General features: G+C 35.7%; 1 protein-coding gene across 2 annotated transcripts in view; it reads right to left on the bottom strand.

Moving 5' to 3' along the window:
- Positions 1–21884, bottom strand: part of RNASET2 (ribonuclease T2) — a 112467-nt gene that overhangs the window by 18750 nt on the left and 71833 nt on the right. For both annotated transcript variants that reach the window (XM_056819015.1, XM_056819016.1), the window contains exons 2-6: positions 21713–21812; positions 18866–18926; positions 10620–10675; positions 3202–3259; positions 1393–1463 (exon numbers count right to left, since the gene is read on the bottom strand). In XM_056819015.1, the coding sequence (XP_056674993.1) occupies positions 1393–1463; positions 3202–3259; positions 10620–10675; positions 18866–18926; positions 21713–21801 (335 nt within the window). In that variant the 5' untranslated portion in view covers positions 21802–21812. The remainder of the gene's footprint in view (positions 1–1392; positions 1464–3201; positions 3260–10619; positions 10676–18865; positions 18927–21712; positions 21813–21884) is intronic.

A 21884-nucleotide genomic window follows, 5' to 3' on the forward strand; every position in this document is an offset into this window, starting at 1 on the left:
AGCTCATTTTATAGCTGAGGAAACTGAGGTAAAAAGCACTAAATGGCTTGCCCAAGAGCACACAGTTATTAAGGATCTGAGACCATGTTTGTCTTCCATGGTTGGCCTTTCCTGCCAATCTTCCAAAGAAATACTTTCAGATTCAATTTGCCTTTGAAAAAACTCATGAACTTCATCTTGGCAAAAAAAAAATTGTTTTTTGTTGTTGTCTGCATTATGAAATACAGAACTTGGAATGGGGAAATAAAAGAGGCATCTTGCCTTCAGCCAATATAATTTAACAAAGAGAATATTAGGTTTAATCTCTAATGGATATTAAAGATTTGGCATGATTTTATTAAAGCAATTATTTTTAAAGTTACCTTGAAATTAACAGATATTCGAGGCACAGTTAGAGCAAAGATGTAACACTGGAAAGGGCCTTAGAAGGAAGCTAGTCTAACACATTTCATTTTGCAGATGAGGAAACTGAGGCCCAGAATTTATCTGATCTGCTCAGTCACACAAATTGCAAGAGTCAAATTTCAAACCTAGCATCTCTGACTCCAAAACATTTGTTTAACTGTAACAAAGGGTCTTTCTTTAAAAAAAAAAACAAAAAAAACCCAAAGGGTCTTTCTTAATTTCCACAATGTACAGGGATTTCTAAACCTTAGGGGGCTTAATTTAAATTTTTAAAATTTTAGATATTAAACTCAGCCACCTTTTTTCAATGATTCAAACATGAGAGCATGTTTTTCATGAACACTTTTATCTTATTCCTAGGAGAATTTCAAGAAAGCAGCATTCTCTTTCAGAATAATCTTCTTCCTATTTAATAGGAAGTCAAATTTTTGTTGACATTTAAATATTCTGCACCATTAACCAACGAACTAAAATATAAGTGAAAGAAATAAAAATAATGTAATCACTGCATGAGACTAATAATATGCAATAGTTAGAGACAGCATGGCATAGTAGATAGAAGGTTGTCAAAAGATTATAAAAAGTAAATTCAATTTCTCTTTTTTTTAATATAAAAAGTCACTCAAAAGGCAGTAGAACAGGGCAGCTAGGTAGTAGAGTGGATAGAGTGCCCTACCTGGGTTCAAATCTGGTCTCAAATATTTTCTAGCTATGTGACCCTAGGAAAGTCACTTAACCTCCAATTGCCTAGCCCTTACTGCTCTTCCTTCTTAGAACTGATACCAAGAAGGTAAAGACAAACAAACAAATAAATGAATGAATGAATAAGTAAATAAATAAATGAAAAAGCAATATGATAATCATTTCTATACGGCATTTTCAAAGTTCTCAACTTTGGAGGTAGATTCTTCTATCTGTGCTTCCTTCAAATTAATTGTAATTTGTTTTCTAAGAGGCAAGAAGAGTTCTTAAAGTATTTGGACTCACCAGAACTGGCTGCGATTAGGAGATGGATGGATTACATCAGGCCAGAAATGTTTCATGTCAGGTAAAAGATCCTGTTTAATGAAAAGAGACAGAAATCCATGCATCTTTTAGTGACACAAAACCAAGAAGGGAAATTTGGTAAATGGGTACCTCCATATAGCTAAGCTATTTCCATGAAGGGATACAAAAGGTTTTGTCATTATTCCTCCTACTTAGTATCTGAGAAGTTATCTGAATGCTAAATTTCAGTAGTAACTAAAAGCTGGATTTCAAAATTCTATTCCCCAATTTAGAGCTGTTAATAGCTAGAGCCACTATCCCCAGAAGCAAGAAGAGATGATAACCCAACTCAGGGTATCAAATGAAAAACAGAAGTTCAAAAGAGTGGCTTTTAGGTTTTGCAACAAAGATAGTAAAGGACAAAGGTTTGGGTTGGTGAAGACAGAAAGGCTGTCCTTTTTTTACATCCCATAGTGCAGAGTGATGATGAAGGACAAAGTCTAGGTCCCAGTGATTACAAGTCCACCATTTTTTTCTACAACACACAATCCACTCAGCACAGGAAAGCACAGGAGCATAAAGCCTGAGGAGGAAAGGACCTCAGAAGCCATCCAGATCAACTTCTTCATTTTTCAGATGCAGGAACTGAGGCTGGGGGAGATGGAGTGACTTGCCTGAAGTCACCCAAGTGGTGAACATCAGAGGGGAAATTCTGACCCAGTTCTTCTGACCAGACAGTTAGGACTTTTTCTAATGAATCATTCCAGAATGTAACTTTCTTCAAGGCAGAGACTGCCTTGGTATTCCCAGCACCTAGCATAGCACAAATAATAGGTGCCTAATAAGTGCTTGTTGATTTACTAATTTATTGGAGTAGATCTTAAGCTCTAAGATTTTTGCCTAAATGTCAAAACAGTTTAAGTGAGAAAAAGATGTCAATACAAATATCACATAGACAGAAAGCAATTCCCAAACTTAAAAGCATTCAGTTATTTCGGCCCAAGCCAACCTTCTCCCTCCCTCCCTCCCTCCCTCTCTCCCTCTCTCTCTCCCTCCCTCCCTCCCTCCCTCTCTCTCTCTCTCTCTCTCTCTCTCTCTCTCTCTCTCTCTCTCTCTCTCTCTCTCTCTCTCTCTCTCTCTCTCTCTCTCTCTCTATTTCTCTCTCTGTCTCTGTCTCTCTCTCTCTGTCTGTCTGTCTCTCTCTGTCTCTGTCTCTGTCTCTCTCTGTCTCTGTCTCTCTCTCTTTTAAGTTTTACTTTATGTCCTAGTAACAATTTTAAAACAGGGCTAGGCAAACAAGATGAAGTGGCTTGCACCAGGGTCACAAAGCAAAGAAGTATCTGAGGCCAAATTTGAACCCGGGTCTTCCTGACTCCTAGCTTGGTCCTCCATCCACTGCCTCCATATTTACTTTAGAATTCATTAATAAAAACATTCCACAAAATCTTTAGGGTTCAATCCTGGTAAGCAGATTGATGACAGCTACAAATTCAGGCAGAAAATTTAATTCTAAAAACACTGTTAATAAGACAAAAGAGAAACTAGATGGCTCAGTAGATAAGAGCCAGCCCTGAAGAGGTCCTGGGTTCAAATATGGCCTCAGATACTTTCTCACTGTGTGCCCCTAAGCAAGTCACTTAACTCCATTTTCCTAGCCTTTACCATTCTTCTGCTTTGGAATCAATACCTGGTATTGATTCTAAAATGGAGTGTAAAGGTTGGGGAAAAAAAAGAAAAAATCAAGACTGACCATTCTAGTCAGACCACAGTTTAGCACTGACTCTCATTAGATAAATTAAAAAGCAATACCTTGATCTCATCTAAATCAAAGTGCCATGATCGGTTACATTCTGAAGCTTTATCAGGCCTGGAAATAAAATAAAAGACAGTAATGAGTCTTGGATAGTTTTCCTCAGGACTTATGACTAGTATTTTATCCATTCTGCATTATTGTAGAAAAGTTATAATCAACTCTTCTTTTTTTATTAGGTACCCTCATGAGGAAGGTGCTTTTTCCATACAGGATTCCAAAAATTAAAAAAAACAGCAGCGTGGAATTATTAATGCCACATTCAGCTACAGTCTAACACCAAACACTCAAAACACAAGTTAGCAAGAAAAACACAAATGCCATCATAACTGGAGTTTCTTTTTAAAATTGTATAAGTTTTATTAAAACTTTAAGATAGGGCCAGCTAGTGGCTCAGTGGATTAAGAGTCAGGCCCTATAGGTTCTAGATTCAAATCTTCAGACTTCAGACATAGCCTAGCCGTGTGATCTTGGGCAAGTCACTTAATTCTTATTGCCTAGTCTTTACCAATCTCCTGGCTTGGAACCAATACACAATATTGACTCTAAAACAAAAGGTAAGGATTTAAAAATTAAGAAACAGAAACAAAACCATGAAAAGTCTTGTCCTGAAAGTAGCTTAATGAAAAAAAAAATCTCCTTCTAGTGAAATAAGCCAGCTGATCACATTGTGCTTTTCCTCATTCCCTGACTGTTTATACAGAACATTCTTTTCCTCTAATATTCAACATCTTCAAACCTTCCAGTTGTGAGACAGGTCCTGATTATACCAACTCCCAACCCTTCTCTCTATTTATTTACTTAGTTTACGGCTGACATTTTTTTCATAGGCTACAACATTTCAAAAAGTTCTACATCAACTGGAAAAGGTCATCTTGGTCAAAAACTGTTTTGATGACAAGGAAAAGGATTATAATTCCCTTTGCCTTCAGGAGGTTTGACATTGCAAGAGTCTCACAAAACAGAGATTATACAAATAAAATGTTTTGCCAGTCTTAAAAGTGCTATATAAATACATTATTATAAATTATAAGCTGTTATAGTTACTCTTAACCAGATTTATGCTTTAATTGTTTTAGTTTATGCTTCAATTAATAATAATTTTAATTCTATGGTCATAAACTTGTTTTACAACTATTTACCTCTTGTATAAATGCATTTCAATATAAAAATTATTATTATTATTATTTCCTACTTAATATAATAATTTTTTACAATAATTTCCTACTTAAAATCAATGCTGCTGAGTCTCTGCGATGCAACTAAAGTCTTGAGTTATATGCTGCCCAGGATAGTTAAATAACTGGGTCCCACAGCTAATATGTGTTAGAGGCATATTTGAACCCAAGTGTTCTTGATTATAAGGCCAGCTCTCTATGAGCTAGGTCATATTGCTTCCCTTAATGACTATCAATATTATTTCTAATATTTCTTTTTATTTCTATGAGACCCTTTACCACTTGCTCATTCACAAGTCTAGGTACAAAATAGTAGGTAAAATTCTAAAAAAGATATATGTTTTCTTGCAATAAAAAGAAAGCCTTTAAATCCTTACTTTCTGTCTTCAAATAGGCAGAAGACTGGTAAGGGCTAGGCAATTGGGGTTAAGTGATTTGCACAGGATCACAGATAGGAAATATCAAAGGCTCAAATTTGAATGAAGGACCTCCCATCTTTAAACCTGGATCTCTCTTCACTGAGCCACCTAACTGCCCCGGTTTATTACAATTAAAGCTATAATTATGAGTAGAATTATAACCACAGAATATTGCATTGGGAAAATTAGAAATTATGGAAACTAGCCTCCACATTTAACAGATGGGGAAACTAAGGTCCAAATTGATTAAATCTAAAGTCATAAATCCAGGCAGGGGCAGAATTTGGTTTTCTGGAGTTTCAGAAGTTTTCCTTATAACAATATTTCTTAACAAGGAGGCCTATAGTTTCCCAAGGAGTCCACAGGTTGATTTGGGGGTGCAATGAACAGATGTAATTACTGAATGATAGAGGAAAAACAATAACTTCTGTTTTCACTAACCTTTGGTTTCCTTTGACTATATGTATTATTTTCTGTATTTAAAAACATTATTCTGAGAAGGAATCCTTAGCATGCCCATCATCTGCTATGATACAAATTGGTGTGGATAACACAAAAAACCATCTAGCTCCAGATTCCATGACCTTATCTCTAAAGTCTTTTCTAATTATATCACTAAGCTACAGAGACAACAAGAAAGTGTGATGGTGAGAGTAATAAACAATAGGAATTTCGCACTTTAAGACAAGAAGATAAATCCTACTATCATATATCAAGGTAATAGAACTCACAACTGTAACCCGGCAATGAAAGGAAGGGTAGACAGATAGATACACACATATATACACATACACATGTATAATTAACACAACATGAATTAAATTAATTTAATTTAAAAATATAAAAAAGAGAACACAGAAAAGTCAAGATAAATCCATCGATACTAAAAGGAGATGAAGAGAAGAGCATGTTGAGGAGGAAGGCTAGAGAAATGTAGGAGCCTACTAAAAAGCATCCTGTCAGTTGAAAGAAATGGATGATGCCTCTGATGCATAATATAAGTCAAAACACAATAGAGTGAAGATAAAAACTTGGACATCTTGGTTGAAATCTCATTTCACTAAGAATAAGGTATCTGATAAAATCTTGACTTGTTGTGCTTACATTTTCACTTCTCAGAAGGCAAAGGAAGTAAAAAAAGGATCTGTTCCTCCAGATGTAATTACTGAATGAAATGAAGGAACTAGTTGATGAAGAGGAAGTGGAAGGGTACCAAGAAAAACTGACCTTCCTCTTCTAGTATGTGATAAACAGAGGAAGGTAAGACTGGTCAGATATGTACCACAGAATAGAGAAAAACAAGTTTCAACAAATCCATAAAAGATTTTTTCTTTTTTAGAATAAATGCATGGACTGAGGAGTCAATCCTCATCTGACTAGGCTATATCTTTTGTAACCTGTTTCCTCTTTAGTAAAATGAAGACTTTGATACTAGCACTGTCTACTTCAAAGGACTGCATAAAGATCATGTGAAATCATGGCTACAAATCACTTTACAACCACAACATGCTCCATAATGTAGGCTACTATTATTAACAGGAAACATGGTTAAAGAGGAGTGGGAGACTCTCAAGAATGAAATTCCACCAAAAAAAATTATAATTGGTACCAATGAGCAAAAAAAAAGATGGATGCACCTAAAGAGAAACCAATAAATTCAAATTAAAACACACATACATACATACACAAATGGGATCACAAATGTCTAGGAAAGAAAAAAATGGCATGTAATTTTTAACAATAATGCTAAAAAAGTTAAAACTTAGAATAGATTAAATTCTAAGAAAAATGCTAAAGATGAGTATACTTAAAGGATATTATCAAAAAGAAAAGATATATTTATGATATACAGAAACATTATTTCTTGCTGAAAAACTCTCAAATGTCCAATAATTGGGGAACAGCTGACTAACTAGACATATAGCAATGAACAGAACGCTATAATGTAATTAAGACTGCCAAGGATGAAGATTAAAGAGAAATGTAGAATGATTTGGAAAGATGATATGAAATAATTAAAAATAAAGTAAAATCAGAAGAACTGAGTTCACTCTCATTGCAACTACATAAAAAATTATATGTATAAAGAGAAATTAATATATAAATATAAAATTAAAGGTAGCTAAAAAGGAATAGTTGATAAGCTGTTACAAACATTTCATTTACTGGATGAAAATCATTTGAGGTAGACATATATATGTACTTTTTTGGCTTTGTTGATGTTTTAAGTTCCTAAGGGACTGCTCTCTATCTCCTTTCTTCCTTTTCTTTTTTCCTTTCTTTCTTCCTCTCTCCCTCTTCCCTTCTTTCTTTTTCTCTTTCCTTCCCTCCTTCTCTCCCTAAACTAAAAAATAAATAAGTAAAGGGACTGTGGCACAGTGGAAAGACTGGTAGATTTCTAATCTAAGTGCCTCAGTTCAAATCCTGGCACTCACTTCCTCCATGACAATGGCCAAATTTAACCTCTCTGACCTCAATTGTTCCTTTAAGATGAGGGGGGTCAAGGGGGCAGCTGGGTAGCTCAGTGGATTGAGAACCAGGCCTAGAGACAGGAGGTCCTAGGTTCAAATCTGGCTTCAGCCACTTCCTAGCTGTGTGACCCTGGGCAAGTCACTTAATCCCCATTGCCTAGCCCTTACCACTCTTCTGCCTTGGAGCCAATACACAGTATTGACTCCAAGATGGGAGATAAGGGTTTAAAATAATAAATAAAATAAAAATAAAATAAAAATAAAATGAGGGAGTCAGAGTGGATTGTCTCCTAGGTTCCTTTCAACTCTAAATCCAAGATCTTATGAAAATGTGAGTCTCTTCTTTAGTAGTATTTATAGTAAGAAGCAAAAAAGAAGGGATAGACCCTTTAAGAACAGGGCTTGAGAAAGCAAGAAATATTAGAACAAAATCAAGATCAATAAATAGAAGAAAATGGGGCAGTTAGGTGGCTCAGTGGCTAGAGAGCCAGTCTTTGGAACTGACATTTAGTATCGAATCTAAGATGAAAAAGTAAAGGTTTAGGGAAAGAAAGAACACATAGGCTATCTGTCAGGCCACAAAACTTTTACATCAAAAATATCTGACCTGGAAAAATGGGTCAAAGAGAGAGAAATCAAGAATCCATTTGACTCCCTAAAAACTAGAATTAAGACTGTATACTCTATTTTAAGAAACCGATTTATTCCATTAAAAGTTCATTTCCTCCCATATTTAAATTTGCAGATTTGAAGCCTATATCTATTGGCATACTATACTCTAAAATCTCTGGTTTTAGTAGAAGCTTGACAGAAGTTATTTGATATTTGAACTGATTATTTTCTAAACAGTTGCAAAAGTTTTTCTTTATAAAAATAGCTATGAGGGCAGGTAGTTGGCTTAGTGGATTAAGGGCCAGGGCTAGAGTCTAGGGGTCTTGGGTTCAAATTTGACCCCAGACACTTCCTAGCTATGTGACCCTGGGAAAGTCACTTAACCCTCATTGTCTAATTCTTTCTGTCCTTCTGCTTTGGAACCAATGCTTTCTAAGATGGAAAGTAGGGTCTTAAAAAAGCAACAGAAAGAAAGAAAAATGGCTATGATTTTAGCCATGACATTGCCAGAACTTTTCCTATTGGAACTTATTTTCAGGTGATAATCAGCGGATTTTTTTTCACTCTCTTCCCTCTGCCCCTTGGCTCTTACAGAACTGGGCAATTTTTATTTATAATTTCTTAAAATAGAGCATTTCCAACAAAAACATCAAGGATACCAGGAACTTTGAAATATAAAAAGAATCAAGAGAAATTTAGAAAAATAAATTTATTTGAGCTATTGGAAGGGTATATATGATGATATAATGCTAACATTATAATGGAGAAGGAAAAAATTGCTACCCTTTCAAAAGACTCTTCAAAAGGTATTGGGAGAGCTGAATAAGACAAATAGAGAACAGAGGATAGATTGGCTCTGCTGTGTGGGTTGTAAGGGAGAGGAGAAATGAGGCTAAAAGTAGTACACTAGAACTATTAGATCTATAATCCAAAGATATAAAAGACAGGGAGAAAAGACCTACTTGTAAAAAAAATATTCATAGTTGCTCTTTTTGTGGTGGCAAAAAACTGGAAGAGAAGGGATGTCCATCAATAGAGAAATGGCTGAACAAGTTATGGTACACAATTGTAATGGAACATTATTGTGCCATCAGACATGACATACAAGATAACCATAAAAAATTTTGGAAAGACTTATATGAAATGATGCAAAGTAAAGTGAGCAGAACCAGGAGAACATTGTACACAGCAACAATAAAAAAATGTATGATAGTCACCTGTGAATGACTTAATTACTATCTGCAGTGCAAGGATCCAAAACAACTCTAAGGAACTCATGACAAAAGCTATCCACTGCCATAGAAGGAACAGAGGATACCCAAATAACAATTAAAACAAACCATTCTTCACTTTGTTTCCTCTATGAATATTTTCCTCCTTTGTATGCAATATCTCTTCTTTCACAACATGATGAACATGTATTATATGATACCATAGTTATATCTCATATTTTTAAAAGTAATACACTAAAGTAGAAAGGAGAAAAAAGCAAATGGAATTTGTTTTTTTCTCACAATTGTGATGTGTGACATGAGGGGTATACAAACATGAAGGAAGGGATGGAGGGAATAAACCTCAGATGAACCTCATTCTTATCTGAAACAAAGGAGAGTCTCTCTCTCTCTCTCTCTCTCTCTCTCTCTCTCTCTCTCTCTCTCTCTCTCTCTCTCTCTCTCTCTCTCTCTCTCTCTCTCTCCCTCCCTCCCTCCCTCCCTCCTTCCTCTCTCTCTCTCTCTCTCTCTCTCTCTCTCTCTCTCTCTCTCTCACACACACACACACACACACACACACACACACACACACGAGAATTTAGTTGTAGGGAAATATCAAACTCAACAGGCAGGGATGGTGAAAGGAGGACCAGTGAGAATACAAGTTGTTCATCACTGAAGGTGTGCTGGTAGCTTTAGATAAAGGCATTATAAAATCTATGGATGACATCAAGTTAAGAAGGACATATCAAAATGACAGAAATGGGAACCAGAAAAATAATGACATGTTAGAATAATGGTCAAAAATAAATAAAATTGGAGAAAAACCAGTTGCACACATACAGAATAGAAGGATTGTAGACAGAAGGAAGCTCATGTAAAAATAAAAAGCTCAACAGGATATCGCATATTAAAAATAAAACTCAAGAAATTTTAGGCTACATTAATCAGTATAATGTCAAAACAGAGAAACAAAGAGCTCAATTGTACATTTCCCTGGTAATATAAGAGCCAGAGAATTGTTTTCAGTTCTAGATGCCACGTTTTCAGATTAGAACATGTCCAGGTGAGGAACTAAAAACTTACACTGATGATGAGAAGTAAATGAAGGTTCATAACTCAGAGGAAAAATTACTTTGAGGGTCTACAATCTTTGTCATCAGTTTTTTAATGGGCTATTTTAGCCTCATGTAAGGGGTTGTACTTGGTCAACCCTGGGATACATTGTAGTTCTGAGATTCAGAGTTTAAAAGACTTGTCAGGGACATAATTGACTCACTCATGGGGTATAAAGAAGGACCTGATGTCCAAATGTACACTTGAGATGTCTATATTTGATTCATCAAATCTAACTTAGACCAAAATCAACAGAATATGAGCTAGGATAAAAAGACCAAGGTCAATGAACTCATAAACTGAATATATTCACCCTGACCAAAAATAACAAATGTAAACATTGGAATTAGAATTTCAATTTGGTCACACTAAGCTTATTTATCAATATAAAGGTTAATTACATTTCTTACCAGAGTCCATGGATTGTCCAGTAATTAGGGGGATCTCTGCAGTCATTTTCAATTTCCTAGGGGGAAAAAAGCAAAAATTAAAAATGATTCCATTCTGTCTTTAAATATGTTTTGAATGAAAATACATGAATAACCCAGACTGAATTGCTTGCCAGCTCTGGGAGTGGGGGAAAGGAGGAAGGGAGACAGTTTGGATCATATAATTTCATAAAACTCATATGGAAATTTATTACAAGTAATTAGCAAAAAAAAGATTCTTAAAAAAAATACATTTAGCAGTCTTGCTTTTCCTCTAACATAAGAAAAACATCAGGGCAAGTGTACACATTTTTATATACAGACACATATGTGTAATACAGAATAGATAATCTATACCCTATGTATGTATAGCATACATATTTTATAATGTACATATATATATATCACACATGTATATGTACACACATTTTTAGTTTTAAATGACACAAAGATAAGATTTTAAATATCTAATCTTCACTGTTGTGTTACAATTAATTCAATACAACAACATTCCCAGGAGGTAGGAAATAACATTTCCACAAACTGAGACTGAAAAATAAGTCAACAAATTAGAACTCTAACAATTAAGATAATAGCATGTTGACACTCTGTAAGTATAATAGTGAATTTAAGACAGTGAGCAAAGTGCTTAGACTTCTTATAGATAATTGCACTACCATACAATGAAAAAAAAGTGAATAAAAAAAATTAAATCTAAATCAGTGTAGTTATCAGGGAGACCCAATAACAGAGCTACTAAGTGCCATATCAGACTAAGGGAGGATGTCAAACTATTAGTATTAGCAATGAAGGTAAAAAAAATTATTGTCAAAGTCTAGAGGGTTTTGTAGTTATGTTTTCATGGAACTTTATTAGATCATAGAACCTGCTCAATAGAGCAAAGTGTCACTTTAATTTAAAAGCTTTTGAATGAAGCTTTTGAATGTTAAAAGCATAGGAGATTCCTTGAAAGGTAATTTTGTTCAGTCACTCTGATTATTAAAATCAAGTAGAACATAAAGACAGGAAATCAGAAGCTTGCCCAAAATGTTTGCTCTCAGAATAAAGGATGTTCAGTGTAGAGTTATGAGGAAAAGGATTCCCCTCATTACACTGAGGTTCTAGATGCTCCTGTTTGAGGGTGCCACCACTGATGCATCATGCCCCAGAATACCAGATGTTCCTAGATGACATCTAGAATCAATTACTCAAAAAGGGTTCTTCAACTCAACCATCTATACAAGGAAAATGCATTGGATAAAGATGACTTGGGGATTAGACACTGGCTAATGGATTAGATGATGGAAAACAGCTATAAAGACAATCCAGACAAATCTATGGCTATAGATATAGATACATGATAAATCTATATCTCTGATTGATCAATTACCAAATATTGATATTTGTTGTGTTAATGCTTATTATGTGCCAGGCGAATTGGAGATAAAAGTCTTTAAAGAATAAAATAGGGTGTAGCTGGGGGGCTCAGTGGATTGAGAGCCAAGCTTAAGAGACAGGAGGTCCTAGGTTCAAATCTGGCCTCAAATACTTCCTAGCTGTGTGACCCTGGGGACATCACTTAATCTAGCCTAATACTTTCCACTCTTTTGCCTTGGAACAGTAGTGATTCTAAGATGGAAGTTAAGAGTTTTAAAAGAAAAGAAATGAAAAAAATACATGAAAGAGGCTTACATTTTAATGGGATGGACAAGGACAAATAAAAATACAAACAGCGTATATATAATATAATATAATGTAATGTAATGTAATGTAATATAATATAAATATATAAAGTTGTTGGGGAGATCAGGAAAGGTTTTCTGTTGATAATTCCTAAATTGCAGCTTAAAAAGAGAACCCCCTGGGGGCAGCTGGGTAGCTCAGTGGATTGAGAGCTAGCCCTAGAGACAGGAGGTCCTAGGTTCAAATATGGCCTCAAGACACTTCCCAGCTGTGTGACCCTGGGCAAGTCACTTGACCCCCATTGCCTAGCCCTTACCACTCTTCTGCCTTGGAGCCAATACACAGTATTGACTCCAAGACAGAAGGTAAGGGTTATTATTTAAAAAAAAAAAAAGAGAACCTCCATGAAGTGATGTCTTTTCCTTTTTTTTAATCAGCTATTTCATTTTTAAACCCCAAAGCCTGGGAATTTGATCTTTTTCACTATATATATTTATTTAAATAATTATATGTAAAGCTTCAGAAAAATCATTTTTCTTCTCTGGACCCCACTTTTCCTAGCCATAAAATAAAGGTCTGAAATGGATGTCCTCTAAGGCCCCTTCCAAGTGTAAGATTTTATGCTTTATTACAGCAAAGGGTCTAACTCTTTTCTATGTCTTCTTGTAAATCCTCTACCACAGGTCCATCCACTGTGCTATAGGCCCTCATCCAATTCTCCTGGCATATGGGTACCAAGGCAGTAAAACTGCTGTCCATCTATTTTCCCTCACTTTTCCTAAATGACTGGCACATCGTTTTTGTTCAATATATGTCTCCGATGATACATTTCATGCTGCTTTATGTGGGGCTGTCACTGGTAAGATACTACTGCCTCTTCCAATCCATATTCCATACATTTTCTCCCATTTTTAAAAGCCTTGAGATCAGGGTCTGCCCTTTTTACTTTTATGCACAGCGTTAAGGACTTAAATGCTCCCCCCCCCCAATTATTCCTAAAGCATACATCTGATCATTTCACCCTATCTATGCCTCCTTCCCCTACACAATAATATCTAGTGACTCCCTGCTATTTCCAGGATCAAGTATAAACCTCTACGTTTGATATTTAAAGTTCTTCTCAAACAAACCCTAGTATACCTTTCTATATTGTATAGTTTGGCGAAACTGGCCTTTGTATTAGTTATCCTCCTTATTGGGAATGCACTTCCATCTCTCCTCTCTATTTTAGAATCCTTAGCTCAGCTCAAGCATTGTCTCCTTCATAAGGCTTTCCTGATTCCTTGTTGCTAGTGTTTCTCCTATTTATTTTGGATTTACTTAGTATGTGGTTTGTAATTATTCATATGTTTTCATATTAATTCCCCTAATGGAATATAAGTTCCTAGAGGGCAGGTACTGTTTTGTTTTTATCTTTACCTCGAATATAGTAAGCACTTAATAAATATTTACTATTGATCAATTGCTCTAACTACCTGTAATGAAACAGAAAGGGGAAAGAAAGAGCTATTATGATCTCAGGAGAGAAAGAAGAGGGGTTTCATGACCCCTCTTTTTTTCTTCTAAGCTCCATGTTTGTTTTTTCCAATGTAATAGTCTGCATAGATAGTTTGGTAATTTCCCTTCTGGTGGTCTTTATCAAGGTATAGGATGAGGAGAATTTGAGGTTAATCAATAACAGATATAAGACCAAATTATTAAAAGAAATTTAGCTATAGTTCAGCTCTGTACCATCTTCCCAGATATAATGCAAATGAAAGGCTTTTCTCCTGGAGACTGAAAATCACAGAAAGTACTTGTTACCACAGGATTAGAATCTGGGAGGGTACACAAAAATTTTTTTGTTCAATACTTTTTATAGCAAAGGAAACCAAGGTCCTGATAAGTTAAATTACTCACCCAAGGTCAAGCATTATTTGTAGGCAAAAAACAATTCAGCACAGGATGTTAACAATAAGCTATGGATGGGACAAAGAATTAGCTTTGTAATACAGAATGCTCCCTTGAAATAACACTCTTACAGTAGGATTTTACCTGTAATTGATTTTTTAAATGCATACATTTCTAAAGCTTTGATGTTCAACCCAGGTGCACGACAAATAAGCCATTACTCACTAGCACTTCAATTAATTATCGTTACACTTAGCCCACAAAACTCCCACACACCATTAGACAAATGTCTCACTGAACATATGGCCTTACTCTGAACATAAAGCCAGATTTGGCATAACCAAGAACAAAGCAAATTCTCTAAGGCTTTACTTCTAGTGACCAAAAACCTCACAAACATTTATGAATCTTTTTACCAGTGGGTGGCACCCTGCTAATCACTAGGAATACAAATATGAAAAATGACAGTCTTTAAAGAGCTTATAGTCTAATGGGAAAAATATAATTGTGTATAGATGAGTAAGTGGATCAGGGATAGAGCACCAGCCCTATTGGAGCCAGGAAGATCTGATTCAAATCTAGCCTCAGATACTAGCAGGCTGAGTGACCCTGGACAAGTCACTTACCCTGATGACCTCAGTTTCCTCATCTATAAAATGAGTTAAAGGAAATGACAAACCACTCCAAGTATCTCTGCTAAGAAAACTCCAAATGGGGTCATGAAAAGTTGGACACAGCTGAAATGATTGAATAACAAGGTGAGAAGCATAAGGCACAGGGAATAGAGAGAGCTGGCCTTGGTGCTGGGAAGTTCTAGGGTCAAGTCCTATTATTGATACATACTAGGGATATGAATAGAGAATTCTCTACAACAGTTTAAAAAAAGGCCATTGCTAATCTGCAAACATTTAAGCATCTAATAAGTACCAAGTAGGATAGATAAAATCAAAGTTTGCAACAACAACAAAAATACAAGGTAGGGAGTGATGGAATCAAAGGAGAGATTCAAATACCATATGAAATGCTGATGAAGCAATACTTTCACTTGCAGTCTCAGAGAAGGTTGTACAGAGTGAAGAAGCCCTGGAACATAGTCAGGACTTCATAATTGCTCCTTTATCTGCCTGCCTTCTAATGCCAAATGTCAGTATCAAATCGATTAATTTGTATTAGTTATTGTTATTTTGGCACTTAATATTGGGCTGGGGGCCCTGAAGGAAGGATACCAAATACAAAAAGCACCAATCAATGATCTAAGCAGCTTTGTTAGAATTATTTGGATCCTCAGGGCTTAATACAATACCTCACACTGTAGATGTTCGATAAATGACTGTTTGGCTCAGACTGTATTATGTAAAAATAGACGAACTCTGGACTTCAATACCCACAAGCCCTTGCTCCACTTCCCCAAAATGCTTTGTAATCTCACAGAATTCTCAGGTGGGCCGAGATCGAGAAGGGATTTAAACTGATTGCAAAGGCTTTTGGGGCTCTTTTGGACTTCCGTTTTGGAGCAGACGTGGCTCTTTTCATAATGTAGGTGAGGTCTTGTCTAGGCCTCTCTGGCCTAGGCACGTGTTTCTTATTCTGTATTTTCTTTAATCCTTAATCTTCAATAAACCTCTAAAAATATAATACTCCTTGCAGAGAGAAACTAATTTCTACCTGCCTCAGTCTCCCCTAAATTTTAATCTTTACAATTAAAATTCCTATTGATTGTATATATGGAATATGTTATCTAGGCTATTCTCCCTCCTTTTTCCCCCCTGGTATCTCTGCTCCCTATTTCCAGACACAACTCTCTCTCATGTGGACAACTACAATAATTTCCTCCTGTACTCCAACCCAGTCAGTGCTGTTAGGCCAGTCTTCCTAGAACCCATCATATTGCTATATCACTCAAATCTTAAGTGAAGAGGCAGTTCAGTGGATAAAACACTAGAGACAGAAAGTCCTGGGTTCAAATCTGAACCCAGATACTTCCTAGTTATGTGGCTCTTGGCAAGTCACTTATTCCTGTTTGCCTAGCTCTTGCTCTTCTGTCTTAGAGTTGTTACTAAGAAAGCAAATTTACCAAAAAAGAAATCTTCAGTGAAGGCAGCATTGCCTTTCTGGGTAGAGTATTAGACTTTTAGTCAGGAAAAACTGGGTTTATAACAGGTTTGTAAGACTTCCTAGTTGTATAACAATAAGCAAACCATATAAACTCTCTAATCTTCAGTTTTCTCATTTGTAAAATGGGGAAAATGTCTTTGGACTCAAGGTTCAAATGAGCCAATATATGTAAACACTTTGAAAATATGCAAGTGCCATACAAAATGTCAGCCATGACCAAAATGGCTCCCTACTACCTACTACACAAAATCAATGCCTTAGTAACTAGGATTTTAGTGCTAAAATTGATCTTAACAATCACCTGGTTCCATGGTTTCTTTTTAATAAAGGAGAAGGTTAATAAAGGAGCTATGAAACCTGAGGTGGTCTTAAGAAAAAGGATTTGAACCCACATCTTTTAACTCCAAATCCAACTCTCTTAAAACATCATGCTGTCTCTTCAACTTGGTATTCAAGGATTTCCTCAATCTTGCTTTGACCTCATATATGTGCTATGATTCAGTCAAACTGAACTATTTATGCTCTCCTAAGTATCAGATGCTTTCCACATCCGCATTTTTCCTCAAACCATTCTGTAATAGTTAAAATTAAATTATGAGGCTGCTAGTAGGTTTAATAACTTTATTACATCAAAGTGGTGATAGTAAAGAGAAGGAAATGTAGGAAAGAGGTAAAGGGTTGCTTAGCTTACTACTCTATCTGCTGCCACAATGGATTGAAGCTCACCACTGACATGGGTTCCATCAGGTTCAAAGCTCCAGTCAGAAGAGACCAAACAGTCTCCTGGTTTCATCTTATAAGCAATTTTCTCCACCCACTAGCTCTCCCCTGCCACATCTCAGGAACCAACCAGTTCCTTAATTTGCCTGGTACCACCCGGGGGGGCAGTGCCTATGGAATCAGTTTCCAGTCTCATTGGTTTCAACTTTATTTCTCTAAGGTGTAAAGACAGGTGTGAAAATGGGATTAACTCCACCCTTGTCTACTTTTAAATGTAATCAACAAAAATGAATACACCCCTAATTGACCCTAAAATAGGGGAAGTCCACAAACCACTTACTTCCTCTCACAAAGTCTTTGAATTCTTTTGAGGCTTTGGAGGATGGTAGAGGACCTTCTTCAGTGTGGACCTGGGACTCTAGCATTTGGTAAGACTGCTCCTGGATTTTCCCCTTTGGACTACAATGTGGGTGAGTGAAAAGCTGACTCCTCTCCTGGCTTCTGGAGAGATTAGTTTTCAGAGGCCTTGTTGTCATTCACCACTGGGTCCTCCAGCTAAAGGGCCCTGAGGCTGAGAGTCCTCTGGTGGCAGGTTAATGAGCCCTGCCCTAGTTGAGCCAGGCACCAGAGAAACATTTAGGGTGATTAGCTAGACTGCTTACTCTACCCTCTTTCACATTTCTCTACTTTAAACTTTTCCTCTATTTTGTAAATAAAAGCTGCTAAATAAAAAGTTATTTTGACTTGAGTTATATCGGTGACCACATTATCTTATATTTAGTCAAACCATATTAATTTTATCTTCTACAGAAGGTTTGTCTATACCTGTACATGTCAGTGGTAAATGACCTCCAGGTCACTGACTGATAATTTCAAACAAAGCAACATAATAGAGAGAGATTCCCTTCCAACAAGTCCCTTCATATGGGAATATCCCTGTTCCTATTTCTACTACTGAAATTCAAAGCATCCTTCCAAGGCTCAGTTCAAATTTCACCTCCAGGAAACCTTTCCAATTCCTTTATTCCCCAACCTGAGATGATTTCTACCTCCTCTGAACTCAGTCTTTTGGTTATACTTCTCTTGTAGCATTTATCATATTCTAATCTGAATTAACAAAATTTGGTGTACAAGTCTTCCCTACTAGACTGAAAAGCTCCATGAAGGTAAGACTCATATCTAATCTTTCTCTGCATCACACCTAACAACCAGTATAATACCTTACACCAAATCAGTTCTTAACCAATGTTCAATGAATGAAAAATGGGTGAGCAGGAACAAGAATGATGGGAGAGGTACATCTTTTTACTTTCCCTCAGAGAGTGCTTCATGGAAAAGGAAATACTGATGCAGCTAGGTAGCACAAAGGAAAGCCAGACCTGGAGTCAGGAGAACCTCAGGTCAAATCTGGCCTCAGATACTTCCTAGCTGTATGACCCTGGGCAAGTCACTTAAACCCTATTGCCTAGTCCTTAACCTTCTCTCTTAGTGCTGATTCTAAGACAGGAAATAAGGGTTTAAAAAAAGAACCAAAGTAATAGTACTAAGAGTGGGCCACAAAGAATATGGAGAGAGAAAACCCAGTATAGGAATATAGCCTTTTGGTTCTTCTCCTATGATAAATGAGAATGATAGAAAAAGAACAAAGCTTTGATGTGGTAATTTCACATCATCATAAAGTTTTGTGTGATGGACAAGATGGAGGACATTACTAAGGAGAGAGCCAAAAAACATTCAACTATACAGTCATCCACACTAGTCATGACATTTTATTACTTATCTGGATGGGGTGGAGGGCTCATCTGGTCAAAAAACCTCACCTTGCACACAGTTGTAGGCCAGTGATGAACCATAATCAACTTTTTCCACTCATGGTTGCCACTATAGAAAAATAAAGAATTTATTTTTCAGTAACTTTTTTTAAACTGCCATGAAGCTAAATGATGGCTTTCATCCAAAAGACAAAACAAACAAACAAAAAAAGCTTATTTGCCACTAATGACTAATGCAAGCTAGGAATGAAATATGAAAAACACATAAAAAATAGCTCATATTTATACACCTTTTTCTTGAACCTTCTAGATACTTAAACATTTTATTCCTGCTCAGGGTTTCCCTGATTTACAGATATGGAGACTATAGTAGATCTCAGTAAAAGTAGACAAAACAATAAAAATCAGTAGTCCAGGGTCACAGGGAAAATTATAATTTTTTTTTTTTAAAGGTTAAAGAATGGAGAAAGCCACCAAAAGAACCAGGATGAAAACTCAAGTTGAGATAGTCTTGGGTAAACTGAAATGTGTGGAGTCCTATACAATTTTAATTAAAAATGTGAGCTTTATCCTCTTTTCAAGTTTCTCCATAAATAGCCTATTTAAGTAATTAAGATTATGAGTAAGTGTAGGATTCACAATTAAAGCGTTTTGAGAAAATTAATTATAGGTTGGAACTGATAGTGATACCCAACTGTGTACAAGAATAAACTAGTCAAGCTGAAAGGTTTCAAATAAATACAGGGGAAATACTTCTGTCCTGATCTCATAGTCAAGAAGGTTGAGTTTATATTTGTTCCTGACACGGTAGATATATTTTTAACTTCTCTGAGCCTTAATTTGCTCAGGACACCTGGGTGGTAAAATGGATAATGCTTTGGTCTCATGTCAGGAAGATCCAAATTCAAATCCAGCGTGAAAACATTGTATCATTCTGGACAAGTTATTTAACCTCTGTCTGACTTAGTTTCCTCAACTGTAAAATGAGTATAATAATAGCACCTATTTCCCAGCGTTGTTGTGAAGATCAAAGGAGAATAATTTTAAGTGCTTAGCATAGTGCCTAGCAAATAGTAAATGCTATATAAATGTTAACTATTATTATGAAAACAAGTATAATGCCTGTACTACTTACCTCCTAGGGTTGTTGGGAGGAAAGCATTTTGTACATAATAAATGAGGGGGAGTGGGAAGAGGAAATAATCATTTCTAGAGTACCTACTATGTGCAAGGCATTGTGCTAAGCACTTTGCAGGTATCTCATTTAATTCTCACAACAACCCTAAGAAGCAAATGCTACTATCATCCCCATTTTACAGTAGAGGAAAATGAGGCACAAAAGTGTCTTGCCTAAGGTCAACCAGCTACTGAGTGTCTTAGGCTGGGTTTGAGCTGAAGTCTTCCTGACTGCAGGGACAGTGATTTCTTCATTATGATACCCAATACGATAAGTGTGTAACAGAGATTTAATACCCTAAAACTGCACTGAGACTTTAGTGATATCTTAGGTATGTTTGTACTGTATATAATTATTTTTGTGGGTGTCCTCATATACGTATTTATATGTATTTATATATATGTGTCTTATATGTATATAGGACATAAACCTGTATATACAAATACTTGTATATTGAGGTATATATACATTTATGTATGTGTACTGATATATCTATCTATACATCTTATATGAACTGTTATTACCTTCAAATATTAGTAATTTAGAAGAAAAAAGGAAATTGCTCTGAGAGGAAGTCCCCCACTAAAGAAGCAGTACAAGGTCATGACAATAATGAGGAAGTTGAGCAGTAATATTTAAGAGGAAATTTGGCCAAAAGGGAAGAAAAAAAATTACCATAAATTCTTAAGTGCCTGAACTCTAACCATTGATGAGAAAATTAGAAAAGTAACCCAGGAACCAGCAATGCCATATTTTTTTTACCACTCAGAGAGAAAAGTGAGACCATATTCATCTTTTGTAATAACATGAATTATTAGGAAATAACAATCTACCTACAAAAAGGAAATTCAAAAGTTAAACATCAAGTTTTACAACTAACAAAACAGATACTTAAAATATGAAAGCAAAATGTGCTTTCCAATTTCTTCACAAATATTACTTTAGAATAAAATTATACTTCATGGGTCCCAATCTTTAGTTATTCAAATACATAATAAAAATTGGGTTTTGAAAGTTAATATTCTTTATTTATGAATACAAAAATGAATTTATGGTTTGTTTGGTTCTTTTTGGTAAATGCAGTTTTGGAAAGGGAAGAAATATGGAAAGGACACAAGAAGAGGGAAGAATTAACTATTTTCAAAATGGTTAAGAATTTCCAAGTAATTATATTTACCAGATCTAATGAAACAATTTGTTTTATCAGTAAAAGGAATCCCATCAACAATGAATGTCTTCTAAGTTTGTATAATAATTACTGTTTTTCACTTAGGATAAAAATCAGTCTTGTCAACTTAATTGTCTCATGTTAAAAGAATCTTAGCTTTAGAGCATTTAGAGAATGGACCTTCTAAGTCACCTGTTCCAACTCACTCCCCAGTATACCATCTCTCCCCTCCATTTTTAATATGATAATATTGAGACCTAGAAAAAGTTAAAGTAACTTACCCACGATTGAACTTGTAATAAGTAGAAGAGTAAGGATTTGAAACCAGGTCCTCTGATTCCAAATTGTACACTCTCTTCACTATCCCATGCTGACTCCCCCTCAAGACTGAGTTCCTCACCTAATTATGTAGCACCCAGTACTGTGGCAAAATTCACTGTGCACACAAAAGGCTCCCAATTCTTAACAATATGAATGACATCAATGTTAGTTATACAATTACATTATCCTGGGAAGTCGAGTTGAAATTTTATTTCCACAAATAACTTACCTATTGTAGAATTTGTCAGCAGTACACAAACAATAAAAAGCTAAACAAAGGGAACTCAGAATGAACATACGAGATGTTTCTGGCTTCATTGTATTAAATCCTGAAAAGAGAAAAAGCTATGTAAGAGCCTTAGTCAAGTTAAAGGTTAAGGATTTTGAAACCTATGCAAAAT

This window comes from Monodelphis domestica, chromosome 2 (assembly GCF_027887165.1).
Source record: "Monodelphis domestica isolate mMonDom1 chromosome 2, mMonDom1.pri, whole genome shotgun sequence".
NCBI classification, from domain to species: Eukaryota; Metazoa; Chordata; class Mammalia; order Didelphimorphia; family Didelphidae; genus Monodelphis; species Monodelphis domestica.